Source organism: Vicia villosa, linkage group LG1, assembly GCF_029867415.1.
Source record: "Vicia villosa cultivar HV-30 ecotype Madison, WI linkage group LG1, Vvil1.0, whole genome shotgun sequence".
NCBI lineage: Eukaryota > Viridiplantae > Streptophyta > Magnoliopsida > Fabales > Fabaceae > Vicia > Vicia villosa.
Window position 1 is genome coordinate 86,305,845 of NC_081180.1, and position 18,377 is coordinate 86,324,221.

The window sequence follows — 18,377 nt, forward strand, 5'->3', positions numbered from 1 at the left end:
TGCAAAAGGATATAAATAGATGCGACATGCCCATTTGGGATCATGGTAGAAGCCATGTGTATATGTTTTTTTTTTCTATTGCACCGGTTTCAATCTACATAGTAGATCGACTAATCCAACTCGTCCGGCCAAGCGTTGTTTCTTGTGTATATGTTTTTTCTACGGTTGAAATGATTAATTTGGAACATTAATAGAGCCGAATGTGTTTGAGATTTAATAGTTTACTAAAAGTAAAGTAAAAGTTAAAAGCTATTTTAATTAAAATTTTATATCCATTCAATTAAATATAAACAACTTCACCAAAATACAAACGGCAAAGCAACTCTATGTTATTGGTAGCTAGCTAGTCTCTCAAAAACACAAACTCTTTCATTCATGGTTTCCAACACCAAATTACACATCTTCTTCTTTTTAACCCTTTTTATTATCTTCGTTAGTTTTGCAACAAACTCTTATGCAGACGACCCTCGTTTCCTCTACCAAGTTTGCTCAAAATACAGATTCATATCCAACAGCACCTACCAAACAAATCTCCATACCCTCTTATCTTCCTTATCTTCCCAAGCAACCCAAAACACCCAATTCTTCAACAACACCGTAACTAGCAAAAACCATTCAGAGCCTGCTTACGGACTATACAAGTGCAGAGGTGACGTCCCTTCCTCTCTATGCTCATCATGCGTAGAAAACGCAACCCAAAGCCTCTCCACAAACACAGAGTGTTCATTTTCTGTTGCAGCAGTTATATACTACGATGAGTGCATGGTTCGGTATTCAAACCATTCGTTCTTCTCAACCGTTACTTTAGCAGCTGGCTATGTTCTCGCAAGTCCAACGAATATGTCGAACAAAGAAAGCTTCAACCGTTTGTTGTATGAGACGTTGAACAAGACTGCAGACGAAACTTCTGTGAAGAAATTTGCAACAAGAGAAGCGAAAATAAATATATTTCAGAATCTTTATTGCTTGGCTCAGTGTACACCTGATATTGATGAAAGACAGTGTAGAAGCTGTCTTGATGGTTTGATAAATTCGGATCTTCCACGGTGCTGTGCAGGAGCGCAAGGTGGACAAGTTGTGTATCCTAATTGTGTTATCAGGTTTGAGATTTACCCTTTTTACCGTTCTCTTACTACGCCACCAACACCAGCTCCGGTTTCATCGGCAAAAACCGCAGGTAAATTTCAAAACTACGATTGTCGACACGTGGTTTAATGGGTCAAATGATAGGGAAGATTGATATCATACTATTTTTTTTGACGGAGTCATATCATACTAATTAAAAACCTTTTAATTAGAAAAAGATGAGTTGGGTATATCATATATGGACGGTCTAATAATTATTTTTTACATTGACTATACTTTTTATTTTGTAATTTTGTGCATCATATAACAATTTAGGAGCTAACCACTATTTTTGGAATATTTTTTTAAGTGATTAAAGTAGTAGTTTTTTTTTTTAAATATATGTATTTAATATATTGAAAATTAAAATATTTATTTTTATAAAGAATATTTTTTTTATTTAGTTTGCTTAAAGAGTATCCTGAATACAATCGTTAGCCAGACCCTTTTATTAAAGAATTTAATTAGAATATAACAACGGTGTAAAAAAATTTATAAACGTAAGTAAATCACAACTATTAATTTGTTGAAAGTATTTAACCTTTATTTTAATTTTTTAAAATAATATAATTGAATGATTGTGATGCATTAATAATGTGAAAATTTTTTTGCACTATGACAATTAAGGTTCTGTTTGGTAAAATTAGCAGTTGACTGATAAGTTAGCTAATAACTTATAACTTATGGTTGATGGATGATGACTGATAGCTTATAACTGATGGTTGAAATGGATAGCTAATAAGCTAATTGAAGTGTTTGGTAAAATTTGCGGTTCAACTAACTTATAAATGTAAAATGACATTAAAGTTATTTAATACATAATTATTTCATTTTAAATTAAAATAAATTATAAAGAATAAAAGTGGATTTTTGTTAAAATAATAAGGATAAGAAAAAAGAAAAAATGATAAGCTTTAAGCTATAAATTAAAACGTTATTTGAAATAGGGTCTGAAAAAGTTTATAAACTAACAAAATAAATTATAAGCTCCTGATGACAAAATCGTTATTATACAGGTCTAAATTCTCATTTGAACTTATAAACTATAAACCATAAACTATAAACTCAAAAATTTGTCAAATTCTAAATTCTTTATTAAAAAATAATACTAGATGTTACAATAAGTTTATGGCACGAATTTAGACAACAATAACTACTAATATTTTTACTATCTTTCAAACTCTTATTCTCAGTTGGTGCATATCAACTCTCTCCTTTTTATTTTCTTTGAATAAGATTGCAATAAACTACAACTCTCCCCTTCAATAGCGTAGTGATTTTCTTGTGCAAAGATGATAATAAATATGAAATGATAGAAGGAAATATGATGGAAAGTTAAATATATTTCTATTCGCTCGTTCTTTATTTTTAAATAATTTAATAAGACCCATAAATATTAAAATTTGCAGGCTAAAGTGCGGTCGTATTTTTTGTGCGAAGAAAATCACTGCTGTATTAAAAATCACGTGGTTATAAAATATTAAAAAAATAGAGAAAAAGGGATATACAAAAATATTTTTACACTATCAACCAATCACAATCATGTATCCAATTAGAACATCATTTTAATTTTAAAAAATTAATATGACATAAAAAGTATAAAATTTTACACTTTCAATGCATTACTTTTAAAATTTAAAAAATATCTAAAATGATGTTTAAGTTGAATTGTATGTATATTGAAGTACTCATTTTTAAGTATTATTCGAGGTTTTTTTTTCTCCTTCATATATACAATTTATAACAGAAATAATAATATTTTATAGTATTTTTATTAAAATGGAATTTTATATTATAATTTCTTTTATTCAATTTGTTTATTTTATTAAGATATGCAAATGAGTCATGCTTGAATTAATACCTATTTGCTTAACAATTCACCATCTTATATATTTATAAATATATTTAATAAAAATAAAAATTTAATTTAATTATAAATACACTATATTACTCTTATTATTTAAAATTAATACAAACTAGAATTATATTTAAATAATATTCGAATTATAAATATTTAATTTTTTATATAATATTTAATTTTCAAACACATTTAAAATTATACAAACTAAAATAATATTCAAATATTTATATGTTTAATTTTTACATAAGATTAAAACATTTTAAATATTTTTTATATAATATTAAAACATATTTAAAAATATCTTTAATTTGCTCTTTGTAATTTAAATTTATAATTTTTTTCATTAAAAACAAATAACATTACAACAAGGACTTAAATGTAATATTTAAAAGTAAAAAATTACAAATTAACACTACAACTATTTATATGTTTATTAATTAAATTAAATATATTTTGTATATATTTATATAAAAATCAGGGTCTCACAAAAATGCAAGACCCTCCATCCGACCCTTTATTTTTGTGTGTGAAATAATATAAGTTAATTTCTTGTGTAGAAAGTAAAAATGGAAGATCTCGAACAGCAATCATTGTTGTAATACCCATTGTTGTTTTGGCAATAGTCTTTGCTACATGTTTCTACTGTCTAAAGAGAAAAGCTAGAAAAAGCAGGGCCAACATTCTCCTCCAAGAAAACTGTAAGCCCTATATCTAAATATATCTCTTTATTTTTTCATTAAAAGTTGTTGATTATACTGTTTTTTTTTTAATTAAAAGTTTTTTATTTATAAATATATCGTTCTCTGAAGTTGAACTTTGACCAATTGCTCCCTTAATTTTACTAACAAGTGTCAGTTAAGTTATTTCACCCATCCCTATCAAATACTCGGTTCACTTACTTTTATAAATTTTATTTTCAAAATTGTTTAAAAATGGATGTATTTCAAAATTAAAAATGGGAATAGCCTTGATCAAACCTAACTTTACATAAATAGATTAAAGCTACGCTCAGTAAGACATAATTTTGAACTTATGTTTTATAGCTTATAATTTATAAAATCATATGATTATTTAGGCATGTTTGATAACGGTATTTTCATCACTAGTTTGTAGTTATTTTATTAGATTATACCTTATTTTTCAGACGCTATTTTAAATAGCATTTTAGCTTATAGCTTATAGTTTATCATTTTTTTTTCTTTTATATCCTTACTATTTTAACATAAATTTATTTTTATCCTTTATAATTTATTTTAATATCAAATTAAATAATTAAGTATTAAATATCTTTTTATGTCATTTTACATTTATAAGTTACTTGAACCACTAATTTTATCAAACACTTCAATTATCTTATCCGTTATCAGTCTCAACCATCAGGCATAAGCTATAAGCTATCTATCATCAACCATCAACTATAAGTGATAAGCTATCAACTAACTTATCAGTTAATCGTTATTTATAAAATTAAATCAAATTAAAAAATTAAATCAAATTAAAAAATTAAATCTTAAGTCTGATTTATTACTTATTAAAAATTTTATTTTGAATTTGACGTGCCATTTTTAAGATTTATTTGGTATATTAGTCAATTTAAAATTTAATTTTGTAAAGTCTCTACATCCAATTTTTTTAGGTTAATAATATTTTTTAGAGCTCATACTTTTTTTCATTTATTTTTACAATACTTAATGTATAATAAACACTAATTATGTATAACATAAAATAATATAAATTAATTATAAAATTTATACATGAATAAAAGAACTAGAACAATTATTTCTAATAGCAAAAAAAATATCTCAGACTCAATCGGGTAATCGATGTTACTTAATTATGTCATATATATATATATATATATATATATATATATATATATATATATATATATATATATATATATATATATATATATATATATATATATATATATATATATATATATATATATATATATATATATATATATATATATATATATATATATATATATATATATATATATAATATAAATTAATTATAAAATTTATACATGAATAAAAGAACTAGAACAATTATTTCTAATAGCAAAAAAAATATCTCAGACTCAATCGGATAATCGATGTTACTTAATTATGTCATATATATATATATATATATATATATATATATATATATATATATATATATATATATAATTTTCTTCTTTCAAATATTATGATTTTTAAATTATCAAACTTGATTGTTTATCATTTTCCTATATCTTTCAAGATTTAAAAATATTAACTTTGTACATTTAGTTTATAAATTTATATAATATATAAGATTAAATATAAATTAATCAATCTGATAAGAATGATAATCTTTCTCGTAGTTATGTTTATTTAAATTAATAAGTTTTTAAAAAGTTTATAATAGGTCAGTCTAATTGATTTTATCAAACAAATTAGGGCGGTCTAATTGATTTTATCAGACAAATTAGGTCGAGTTGAACTTTAAGTAAGTTGGGCTATAAATTTATGGAATATATTTTAGTCTATTTCCACCTCTAATTAACGTATATCAAATATTAAATAATATTTAAAAAGAGAATTTTATTTATTATGAATAAATAAAACTATTTTAAATTTAATAAATAATTTACATTTTTGATCAATATATAAATTAAATATTGTTGAAGGTTATTGAACTTTTATTTTATTTTTATTTAAATGTTATTTATGTTAATAAGTCATGTTAATTAGAAGTTCACGTTGTTTGGTTAGTTACAAATGTTTAGTTAGTGTTTTTTGTTTTGATATTAGGCTATTTTTGGAAATTTGGAGGGGAAGTGAGATGAGGATTTTAAAAAAATAGAAGAATTGTGTGAAAAGAATTGAATGATTTTGGTTGGCAGGTTTTAGAGGGATTTAGATGCTCTCATGTTGTTTCTCTCATGTTTCTATCTTGCTCCAATCTCAACCATTGATTCAAGTTTCTCTTTCATTTGTACTATTGTTTTTATTTTGTGTGATATTTAACCATTAGATTAAGAAAAGGAGAGAAGGCATGACCAAAAGAACATGAGAGGATCCAAATCCGTTTTTAGAGAGTTTACTTTTATTCATAACACCAAAACTCCTTAATTTGAAAAACTCAAAATTTGTATTGAAAGAGAATTTATGAGGATTTTGGAGAGTTTACATAAATTTTCAAAATATTATTTATGTTGTTATAATATTAAGAAAATTAAAAATATAGTAATGATATACAATCTTTTATAATTCTATACAAAATCATTTTTTTTTAAAAATGTCAAATATTTTTCTATATTTTTTTAAAAATTCATTTTCGAAAGTCTTCCACTCCCCTCCTCTCCCCTCCAAATTTCCAAACATAACCTTAAACTATATTTGGTAGTTTGGAGGGGAAGGGAGGGGGGACTTTGAAAAATATGAAAGATTGGGGAAAAGAATAGAAAGATTTTAGTTTGGAGGGTTTTGGAGGATTTAATTTTTTCATAACACCGAAAATCCCCTAATTAGGGGGAATTCAAAATTTGTATTAAGAGAGGGTTTTGGAGGGTTTAGACAAAATGTTCAAATATAATTTTTGTTGTTATAGTATTTCAAAAATTAAATATACATTAATAATAAACATTATTTTATCATTCTAAACAAATTTTTTTTTTCAAAAAATATTAAAAAATTCTTTATATTTAAAAAAAAATATCAATTTTCATAGCCCTTCTTTCCCCTCCAAACTTCCAAACATAAGCTGTGTGTAAGGATTTATAAACTATTATTTCCCTTTATTAAATAAAAATAAATATATTCATCACTCAAAATATTTTGTTTATTTTGTATTCAAAATTGATTACGTCTATTATAATAATTTAATAACTTTTAAGCTTAAATGCAATTTTGGCCCTTTAACTTTTTTAATTGTTTAATTTTGACTCTTCAAATTTTAATTACTTGATTTTGGTCCTCAAGTTTTTCAATTGTTTGATTTTGTCCCTCCAAATTTCAATTGTTTGATTTTGACCACTGAAATTTGTCATTTGCTTGGTTTAGACTTCTCAAGTTTGTTCCCTTTTGTATTTGATAATCTCCTACGTGACATGTAGACTTAACTTCTTTATTAATTTTGTTACTTTTGCTCTTCTTTTCTTTTTTTATACTTTTTTTCATCTAATTTTCTTCTCTACTATTCTATTTTTCTTCTCGTTTTAATAGCTAAGCTTTGAACGAAATATCTTAAATATCTTAATTATTTTATTCAACATATATTTAATAACAAATTATTTTACCAACAATAAAATATATCACTAACTAATTAAAATAACATACTCCTTTTTAGCCAATAACATGTGTCAACCTTTTAACAAAGTTATTTTAAAATATACGGACAAACTTACAATATCTTTTATAATTATAAAAAGATTGAAATTTTATATGACCAATAAAATTGTTAGACTTGGAGACTTTAAACTTAAATATGAGAGAGTTATTGGCTAAAGAATTTGTTATTTTAAATAGCCAGCAGTCTATCTTTTTTGTTATCAAAACAATTTATCATTAGACATATATTGAACGAAATATTTAAGATTTTTAAGATATTACATTCAAAGCTTAACTATTAAAATGAGAAAAAAATTGTAGAGATGAATTTTATTTTTTAAACAAAGAGAAAAAGTATCAAAGAAAAGAAAGTTTAGTCTACATGTTATTAGGAGACTATCGAATGCAAAATGGGACAAACTTGAGGGAACAAAATTAAACAATTAAAATTTGAAGGGTCAAAACCAAACAATTAGAAACGTTGGAGAACCAAAATCAAACAATTGAAACTTAGGAAATCAAAATCCAACAATTGAAAAATTTAGAGTCAAAACTGCATTTAAACCTAATTTTTAATTAGAGGGAATAAGTATAAAACTAAGTCCATATAAATGTCATATTTTACTAGAGAATTCTCCTACGATAAATTGTCAACTTCATAAACGACACGTACTAAAAAAAATACTCCATCTGATTCTTATTATAAGAGAAAATTTACTTTTTAAATTCATACAATTATTAATATATTTGATCTATAAATAGACTAGATGTATTAATTATTAAATAAATTTAAAAAATAAATTTCTTCTTATAATAAAGACTAGAATGAGTAAGCAATACCGCAAATGAACTAAAACAGTTAAACCAATTTTTAATTTTTTTAAAATTAGATTTTGAGTTCTTTATTTTACCATTTCTTAAAGCCTCTCATTATTTTTAACAATGTGTCATCATTATTAATGATATGAAATGACAACACTCCAACCTAGATAACAATAAGAGATTAAAAGTTAATTTTAAGCTTTCGAAGTCGACTCAATTAGTAGGAGATATTAAATAAACTATTAGACTATTTGATCAAAACTCCATCTAATCGCAATTTCTTTTTTAATGTTTTATTATTTTCTTAGAATTTTTATGCTAAACTTGTAAGCTTTATGAAGTTTCCAAACTAATTAATTTAACAACTCAAATATATATTGGTCAAGTTGGTCAGGAGAGTACCACTTTGGAGGGATTACAATTTGATTTAGCTATCATTGCTGCGGCAACGAACAATTTCTCCCATGACAACAAGATTGGAAAAGGTGGATTTGGACAAGTTTACAAGGTAATTAAAAGATTTATGTTGTTTACATTTATGTTTTCGAAACATGTATAATGGATTTTATATATACATTTAGGGCACTCTTCGTGATGGACGAGATATAGCTGTTAAAAGGCTTTCAACAAGTTCCACACAAGGTTCAACCGAGTTCAAAAATGAGATTTTATTGATAGCTAAGTTACAACATAGAAATCTTGTGGCTTTGATAGGTTTTTGTCTAGAGGAGCAAGAGAAGATTCTCATCTATGGATATGTCCCAAATGGAAGTCTTGATTATTATCTATTCGGTAAATATACTAGACCCTGTCTTTCAATATAATCATATATTTATCATATACGAAATCAAGTGATCCATGTCTTTTGATCGGAGGAGATCCTCTCCGGTCACATTTATCTCAAGTTGAACATGGTGCCTCTATTTTATTCGTGAAAAGTTTAATTAGAGAGAACTCATGTTCTTTTTGCACACATTTCATTACTTTATTGATTTCAGCTATTCCATAGAATTCATGATTTTAAAAATAATTATAATAATAGTAAAAGCATTTATAATAATATAATAGTCGTTATAATTGACTTATAATATAGTTTTCATTTTTTAAATTTTTTCAGGTAACCAAGAACAAAAGTTAAGTTGGTCAGAGCGATATAAAATTATAGAAGGAATTGCTTTAGGAGTTCTTTATTTGCATGAATATTCTCGACTTAAAGTTATACATCGTGATCTTAAACCTAGTAATATTTTATTAGATGAACGCCTGAGTCCTAAAATTTCAGATTTTGGCATGGCTAGAATAGTTAACATTGATCAAGATCGTGGTATAACCAAGAGAATTGTGGGAACATAGTAAGTTTCGAATTCTTATACATATATTATTCAGTCACTTTTTCAAGTGGTATGTTTTTAGCTAATTTATATTTTATTTATATAGTGGTTATATGTCTCCCGAGTATGCAATGCTTGGAGATTTTTCTGAAAAATCAGATGTTTTTAGTTTTGGAGTAATGGTTATTGAGATAATCATTGGAAAAAGGAATGCAGAGTCTTATGAATCAAATCATGATGGTAAAGGCCTCTTGAGTTATGTGAGTGTGATATCTAACTTCTTCTTTTTTAAAATCAAAATCTCATGTGTATATGGTTTAAATATGAAAATATAGCCATTTTAAAGTATTATTTGATAAATTGTTGCAGGTTTGGAGACAATGGCATGTAGAAACATTGTTGACTACATTGGATCCATATATTAAAGAAAAATATTCTCAAATAGAACTCATAAAATGCATTCAAATTGGTCTATTATGCGTCCAAGAAAATCCAAATGCAAGACCTACAATGGCAAGAGTGGTTTCATATCTCACTAATCACTCAATTAAACTTCCATCTCCACAAGAACCAGCTTATTTGTCGTATGGAATGGATCAAATTAGTGTTGCACAACAGGGGTCTAGCTCGGGTCAATCTGCTAGTAGTTCTAAACCATATTCAGTTAATAACATGTCAATAAGTATATCTATTCCTCGTTAAATAGATAATAACCTTTCACACACACATACACACATATATATTTAAAATTTCATATAAACATATGTTTTTTGGAAAAATGTTTGATTGTACTCCTGAGGTTTTGTTGTTGATGTCATAGGAAAGAGATATGAAAATAAAATAGTATGTTAAATAGGTGTTTGGAACTATGAGATGTTCATATATTATTGATGTTTGTAATATATAATAAACACTTATTCAAGATAAATTCTGATTTTTTTCAATTATAGTATATTTTCATTTTTGCACAGGTACAATCTCAATGTGGCATATGCCATAGTATAACAATTACGTTACCACTAACAATATTATTTTCATAAAACTCCATGTTTTATACTATATGTAAAAGTACATAAATAACGTAATCTAGTTAGTTAAAATCTAGAGTTTACATTTTGTGACCGTATGCATTTCTAACAATCTAGGTTACTCATTTTTTCTTCAATTTAATCCAATGTTTCATTTTGTGTCTTATCATCATCATCATCATCATCATCATCATCATCATTGCCCATGACATATATCCCCTGTCACATTGAAAAACATGATGTATCTTGCTTGAAGGTGGGAGTTCAAACTGAAAAGCCATATCTCCAATTGCCTTTATAAACTTGAAGAGAACATAAAAGTGCTTGGATAGCTTCTGAATATGCCTTTCAGCTACAAAGTTTTGTCGATATAGTCTCAGTTTGACAAACATTAAGTCTCCGACTATGAATTTGTGCGGATATCTCTTTTAATATGAAAATAATTCCATCACACTCTGAGCCTTCTTTAATTTATTCTTCAAAGTATGCAAGATGCTAGCGTAATCCAGGAGTGTGATATCCAAACCTGTAATACATATTGATTGTTTATATTTTTTTCACAAATTCGATTAGTATAATGATTGTTATACTTTAAATAATCAATGTTTTGCTTTGTGATTGATATTTGTATGGTGAAGTAGTGGCATTTTGATCATTCATAATGAGTGATCAATCATTATGTTCTTGATGGTATGAACATCTTATATTAGGGTTTATGATGGAGAAATAGTTTTGTTGTCAAGAATAATACAGTTAGGCTTTGTAATGACCCATGAATTATGCAATTAGGGTTTGTAAAAATGTCTCAAGTGTTTATACAAAACACGATGTTGAAAGATGCTTTGTCATAGTAAAAAAAAGGAGATGTGGTTATATGTGCTTAACATGTATAGTAGATTTTGATGATGACAAAAGAAAAAAAGTTAAACTGTCATAAGCATCATTAATTAGTGTGTAAAATATTAAAGAGTAGTTATTGAGGTGTTTAATGCAATTCATACACACACCAAAAAGAATTTTTAAATCTTTGTCTATTTCAAAATTCTTCTAAAAACCAATCATGGCCTTTGTCTAACCGTTTATGATGCGTCCAAACCAATGAGAAAAGCAAAGTCTCATTGTCTAATCGATTATAGCTTTCATCTAATCAATTAAGGTGCGAGTTCACCTCCTAATATATTTGAAACACTTTTAATTGATTAGAATTCACTTTTGGCTAAGTTGTTTCATTATTTGCTAGGTCTAATCAATTACTGTTGCAGCCTAATCAATAAGAGATGGTCAAATCCCATTGATTGTTTCCTTTTTAGCAAAATCTTTTGTCTTATATAAAGGAGTCTTGTGCACTCTTCCAAAATATCAAAATTTGAATAACTACTTTCGTTTCTCACTCACTCTCTTACAAGAAAGAGTTTGTATTCATTGTATATTGCTTTAATGGTGCGAGAGCGAAAGACTTATATTGGAAGTTGTGTAGTTATGTTGTTAAGTTATAATTGTAATTCTAGAGCATAGTCATCTTGTACCTTTAAAATTGACTTGGAGGTTGAAATCTAAACGTGGGAAAAAAACTTGGTGTGAGGATGATTATTAGGCTGATCCTGGTATAAAATCTCAAACTTTTATGGTGGAAATCTATAGAGGAACCTTCGGTGGACATGATAATGCCGCATGGTTTAAGGTCGAACCCAAATAAATTTTAGTGTGATATTTCTATCTCTATCACTTTATTTTATGTATTATATTTTTTGTTGATTAAGATATTCTTCTACCCATTTTAAAAATCAATCAACCTCAAAATTAATCATTTTGGAAAAAAATTAAAAAAACAAATGGCACAATTCAACCCATCCCTTCTCTTATGTTTAAAGTCATCTGGTCAACATTATTTGTCCTCTCTTGGTTGTTGGTACCTCTTCCTTTTCCACGATATGTAGATCCGAAATTTCGTCCACTTCTTCCTTGATGGGATGAATTGAAATTATTAAAATTGTTGTCTTTCCATGGGTTAAAGTTATCGCACCCTCTTCCTTTAAAGGTTCCTTGACCTCCATCTCTAAATTTTCCTCTTCCATCATTATTGAAACTTTCCTCTTCCACCGTTATTGAAATTTTCCGACCTCTACCTTCTCCTATTTAACCAGATTCAATGACCTTGTTGAGCCTCACTTGACTCTTCAAAAATTCTACTTTTACTTTCTTTGTTTTTTCCAATAGTCTGTTGACTTAACTTTAAAGTTGTGTTGTAGCTCTGATACAAACAAAGTGTTGGTATCTTAGGACTCAATTATCGTACACACCACATGATCAAACTTCATTGGCATAATACATAAAATTTTCTTCACCACTTTACAATCTGGAATATCTTCTCCATATCTTATTGACGAGGTTTATAACATGAGTAAAATATTGTTCTATAGTCATAGAAGTAGACATGTCTTACCTTCTATATTCTCTACCCCGATATTACAATATAGATTTCTAAGCCTTCTCTACTCTTTTATTGTCACACGCTTCTTTAGTTGTCTATACATTTACTATTTTTCCAAATATTGAATAATTTATTTCTTAATGAATTGGTGAAAGGGACAACTGGTCTCTTCTATGAGCGACTTCATTAGCTCTTTGTTGAAAACATAGATCCACAAATCTCCACGCGTTTTGAGCTTTTAAATTTATTGTTATGAAGATTTCCTAGTTAGTAAAATCTAATTTTGCATTTATTTTTAGACTAATTCATATAAAATTGTAATTATTTGTCACATCTTTCACAAAATAGCCACGATAACTTTTGACACAATGAAAACTTTTTTATTCCTTATACTCTCGAAATATTTTTGACACTCTCACTAGTAAAAGCTTCCTCGCTCTCATACCTATTTGTTATCAAATGAGATTTATGACTAAAATAAAACTCAAACACACTGTATTGGAAATCTAGAGAAATAAAGATATAGTGAAACACTAATTCATTTAATTTGATATACATTAAGACATGCCTTTTATGCTCAAGTAATAAGAATGAATGTTTTTTAGCATACCACTTTTTGCCTGTCTCCCTCTTCCTTGTGTATAATACAGCGCATAAGCAACGTTCAGTCAACATGACTGCCCATCAAACTTATACTATTTGGTTTCTCATATTAAATTATGCTCCCATTTTCATCTTAAGAATTTACACAAGTATATTTCTGGATGTTTTCCGAAAATATATGTCCAGATTGTTTCTTTTTTTCATTCACCAACGAATTTATGGCGAGTCTCACTTAAAACATATTTTATTATGAAAATTGTGCGTGTGAAGATGCATTTCCGTAATTTGAGGAGCATTTTTGGATTTTCATATGGTGTTGACACATTAAGAAATTCTCTTTTTTTTTTTTGGTACGGCGATAATGATAGCTAGAGATTAGGTCCAAACGATTTACAAAGAAGTCTATTTTGATTGGAGAACTTTGTTCTATTATAATTATATTGGATATTTGTTTTTCTACCTTTATACCTTCTTAGGGGCCTCTGGCGTAATTCCTTTTTTGCCCCCATAATTCGAAAATGCATCTCCGAACGCATCACATTTTGTTTTTTTAGAGGTGTTTTCGGAGATGCATCTCTGAATTCACTTTTTTTCTAAAATCAGGGATGTTTCAGATATGCATCTCCGAATAAACCTATTTTTTAATTTTGAATTTTTTAGAGATGCATCTCCGAATTAGGGTATATAATTTATCTCACGACAGAACCCCCTTATTCTGTCTTTGCAAACTTCAAACTCTCCAAAACCTCAAACACATAAAAACCCTTAATCCCCACATTTCCAAACTTTCCTTTCCACAATTCATTTCCACTCATTGCAATTGATTTCAACATATTTCTTCACATTTCAACACATTTGAGTAAGTTTTTCTAAATTTCTTTTTTGACTTTGCATGTGTATAATGATCTGTTTATGATGATTTAAAGTTAATAGGTTGAGTAGTTTATTGTGAAGTGTTTTTTGTTTGATGTAAAAATTGTGAAAATTTTGCATTTTTGGGTGTTATTCGTATGAGCTCCAAAAATGAATGTCACAAGTAGTTTCAGAGGTGCATCTCCGAAAACACCTCTGAAGGGTTTCGAAGGTGCATCTCTGAAATAATGACTGAGTTGTTTTTTTTCAAACCTGACATATTCTTTCCATTATTCTTTTTCCAAGAAAAATGTCTGACAACCCGGACAGAGTTAGACTCAGCTGGCCAAACCAAATTGCTTCAGCTCGGCATAAGAGAGTTGAGCAGGATGCGAGGGGTCGGGAACACCGTCGGGTACAACGGGAGGAAGTGGAGGGACCAACCGCTTCTTCTCCCAAGAGTCGTTTATCCTGTGCATCCTCATCTAGGGATAATGAGGAGGCATTAGAGGAGGTACTTGTTCCTGCACACGAGGAGGTTCGTGTTCCGGCACCCGAGGAGGTTCGTGTTCCGGCACACGTGCATGTTACCCCGGCTTACCCAGGAGGACCCTCTGACACCTCTCTCTTAATTTATTACTTCGATCATGTCGCCCGACATGTTTCCATTGGAGAGGTATATTTTTTATTACAGTTTTACTTATTTTATTACACTTTTGTATTAACACCTCAAAGCACACTTTTTTTATTTTACAGGAACGGACGGTGCTAAAGTCCGTGAACCACGCTCCCAAAATATTCACTCTGCATCATCCTACTGCGAATTGGTTCAAAGATGCCATTTTTGCCTCCTGACTTTCAGGACTTTGTTGTTCCGATTACAACACCATTAGCCACGGAATACAGGGGGCATTCGTAGAGAGATGGCACAAGGAGACATCGTATTTCTACTTTTCGGTCATAAAGATGACGATCACTCTGGATGACGTTGCCTGCCTGCTACACCTTCCTATCTGAGGGAGGCTCCTTAACCACTCCCGCATCACTTGTGATGTTGCCATTGAGTGGATGGTTGAGTATTTGGGTGATCAAGTGCGGAAATGGCAGTTGAGAAGTGTTCCTCGACTAATGGGGCACATGCGAAGTTCTCGTTCTTGAAGGACCTTTATGATGAACACCTTATTGCAGAAGCCAATTCCGAGAATGAGGGTGACGACTTCTTTGTTTAGTATCACTATCAGTGTGCTTTGAGGTGTTACTTCATGTACTTGGTTGGCACGTTCCTTTTTGTGGACAAAAGTGCTAACTACGTGGATGTAATATACCTCCAGTACTTCATGGATTTGGATGTGGTGGGTGAGTGGAACTGGGGGCCGGCTGTTTGGTATACATATACCAAAAGCTGAATGAAGCCTCTAATTGAAGGACGAGGCAACTTACAAGCTCTTGCACGCTGCTGACTGTACCTTTCATTCCTACTATTAAATTTATTTTTCTATTAATAATTTTTGCTTAAATGTCTCTTATTTACTTCAGCGATGAATCATTTCTCACTTCCACCTTATTCATGGATATGCTCTTAATCTTGACTATATGAAGGTAATGCCGATGGCTTCCATGTATCTCCCCAATAGAGGGAATCAGGATGTGTTGTCGTTCTGGGTGTATCTCGATCGGATTGTTCATGATGACATCCTATGGACCCCGTTTGAGGATCACAAAGAGATTATCCCATTCGACTTCATCTCCTTGTACTATGGGTGGCTGGCATGTGGGACCGGCACAATGGTCAGGTATTTGCCGGAGCGATGCATGCAGAAGTTTGGATATGTCCAAATCATACTCATATCTCCATCTCAGGCTGCTCCGGACACCATTGTCTGTCGGGATCTCGATGAGATCTTTGATGATTAGAAGCATTATTTGATGCCACAGGACTATTGGATGATGTCGGCATCCAACAACTGGAATTATGTAGAGGGATATGTGACATGGTTCTACAGAGTGTCGCACTCTATCATAACATCAGATGCTCCTGGACGTCCACCTAGACCAGCTAATAAGAAGATTTTGGAGAACCAGCAGACAGAGGATGACCATGCCATTGATGTCTTGCTGATCTGTCTGCGGATACATGCGATTGGACGAGAGGCTTTGGACATAGGGATCGTTGAGAAAAACGGTCCAGAGGCGGTGACCATCAAGGAGGGGTGGTTAGCGAAACAACGACTATGGTGCGATACAAGAGGCAAAGGAGAGGCTCGGGGTGAGGACTAGGCATACACAGTTGTTTACTGTGAAATTGTAAACAACCGCTAGTCCTCCCAAAGCTTTCAAACTAAGGATTACTTGCAGAATCGACTAGTTAATTCTAAGACACGTGCTAATGTAACTAAGGTGTGGCTTACTTAATTCAACAAAAGCTTGACTCTAAGAGAAACGATTCCCTCCCAAGAGTTTTAAGTAAGCCAAGTTTTCCACAAAAGATAAACTAAAGGTAACTCGTGACCAATAGAACTTTATAACATTCAAAAAAGATACACTACGAATGCATTTATGGTGAATTCCATCATCGTAACGGAACCACCGTTGACAGCGTTTATAATGAAGTAAAAAAGATAGTTCAAACGTAAATGAAAATAAAAAGAAATGTTCAAGAGGAACGACAGATAAATATGGAAATTGCATTGAAGTAAAGATGGTGATTCACGTACATTAGCACTCTTGAAACTCTTACTTCCTCGCGCTGGAATTATGAAGTTTTTTCAATTGATTTTAGTACAAGTGAACACCCGGAGTCTTTAGTGGGATCTCCTATTTATAATATAATAAAATAACTGCCTACAGGTTACATAACTGCTCAGAAACCTCCTGTAAGCCAAACAACTGGCTGCACGACCCTACGCAACTACCCCCATGTCTCTGGCTAACCCTTAGCACCACCTCTATCACAAAATTAGCCCGCTTGAATCTTTTTTTCGACGCTAACCCTTAGCACCACCTCTATCAAAAAATATTCTAAGTTTCAACCTTCTTCATAGTTGATAAAACTGGAGTCGACGCTCTGTCCAAGTTATGTCGACTCCCTCTCGTTGACAACTTGACCCTATGATTTCTTTGCCACTCTTCTAATCTCTCTTGAAGACCCAATTTGTGGGATCCAACCCCTTGATTTGCGGGCCTTTTCCTTTAAATGCACTATTAACATACCTCACAAGATTTTTCCCTTAACAATAGTATATTATCGTTTATCGTTTATTATCATTTGATATTGCTTATTATCATTTATCATTATTATCGTTATCAAAACTTAACTTTGATGAATTTCTTTAATAAAAAACACTGTCAGAGGTTATTTCGGAGATGCTTCTCTGAAACACCTTTCAAATGTATAAAGGGTGCTTTCTGAGATGCATCTCCAAAAACACCTATTTAATGATACGTTCGGAGATGCATCTCCAAAAAACATTTTGGAATTTTCCGGAGTGTTTTTCATCCCTAAAAAGTGGAAAAGAAATACCCATTATATTCTTGTTACTCTTTTCATTTATGTGAATTCCTTTAAAAGGTTTAAGCCCATTAACTTATTTGAATTCTTTTAAGAGACCTCAGGTTCATCAATCTTAGATTAATTTCTTTATTGCTATTTCTCTAATCTTATGGTTAAACTCTAATTATTGGTAATTGTTAAAACCTTTCATCAATATCTTATATAATATATAATCATTACAAAATATGTTTTATGTTTTAAGAGCTCCACATCACATAATCACACAATATATGATATGAACATGTGTTTATAAGTCGAGACAATCTTCACCCTACAAATTAGATATGTAGGATTGAATTATGCTCAACCACATTTTTTGACATGATATTAGAACCAGATTTTTTGTTATCAAGTCACCCACGATTTGAGTGTGAGGTGTGTGTTAAGAGTCCAACATCAGATAATATATGAGATGATCATATTTTTATAAGTAGGAACAATTCTCACCTTACAAACAAATTTTATAGAATTGA

General features: G+C 29.6%; 1 protein-coding gene across 2 annotated transcripts; it reads left to right on the forward strand.

The window, feature by feature from the left end:
• The first annotated feature begins 323 nt into the window (after positions 1 to 323).
• LOC131643429 (cysteine-rich receptor-like protein kinase 25) lies at positions 324 to 10,391 on the forward strand. 2 transcript variants are annotated; one of them, XM_058913641.1, is made up of 7 exons: positions 324 to 1,177; positions 3,544 to 3,684; positions 8,496 to 8,617; positions 8,691 to 8,901; positions 9,227 to 9,461; positions 9,547 to 9,700; positions 9,810 to 10,391. In XM_058913641.1, exons 1-7 carry the CDS (start codon positions 376 to 378, stop codon positions 10,140 to 10,142), a joined length of 1,998 nt encoding a protein of 665 aa, XP_058769624.1. In that variant the 5' UTR covers positions 324 to 375; the 3' UTR covers positions 10,143 to 10,391. The 2 variants fall into 2 exon arrangements, with proteins under 2 accessions (XP_058769624.1, XP_058769625.1); XM_058913642.1 differs by lacking the exon at positions 3,544 to 3,684.
• Positions 10,392 to 18,377: the final 7,986 nt, after the last annotated feature.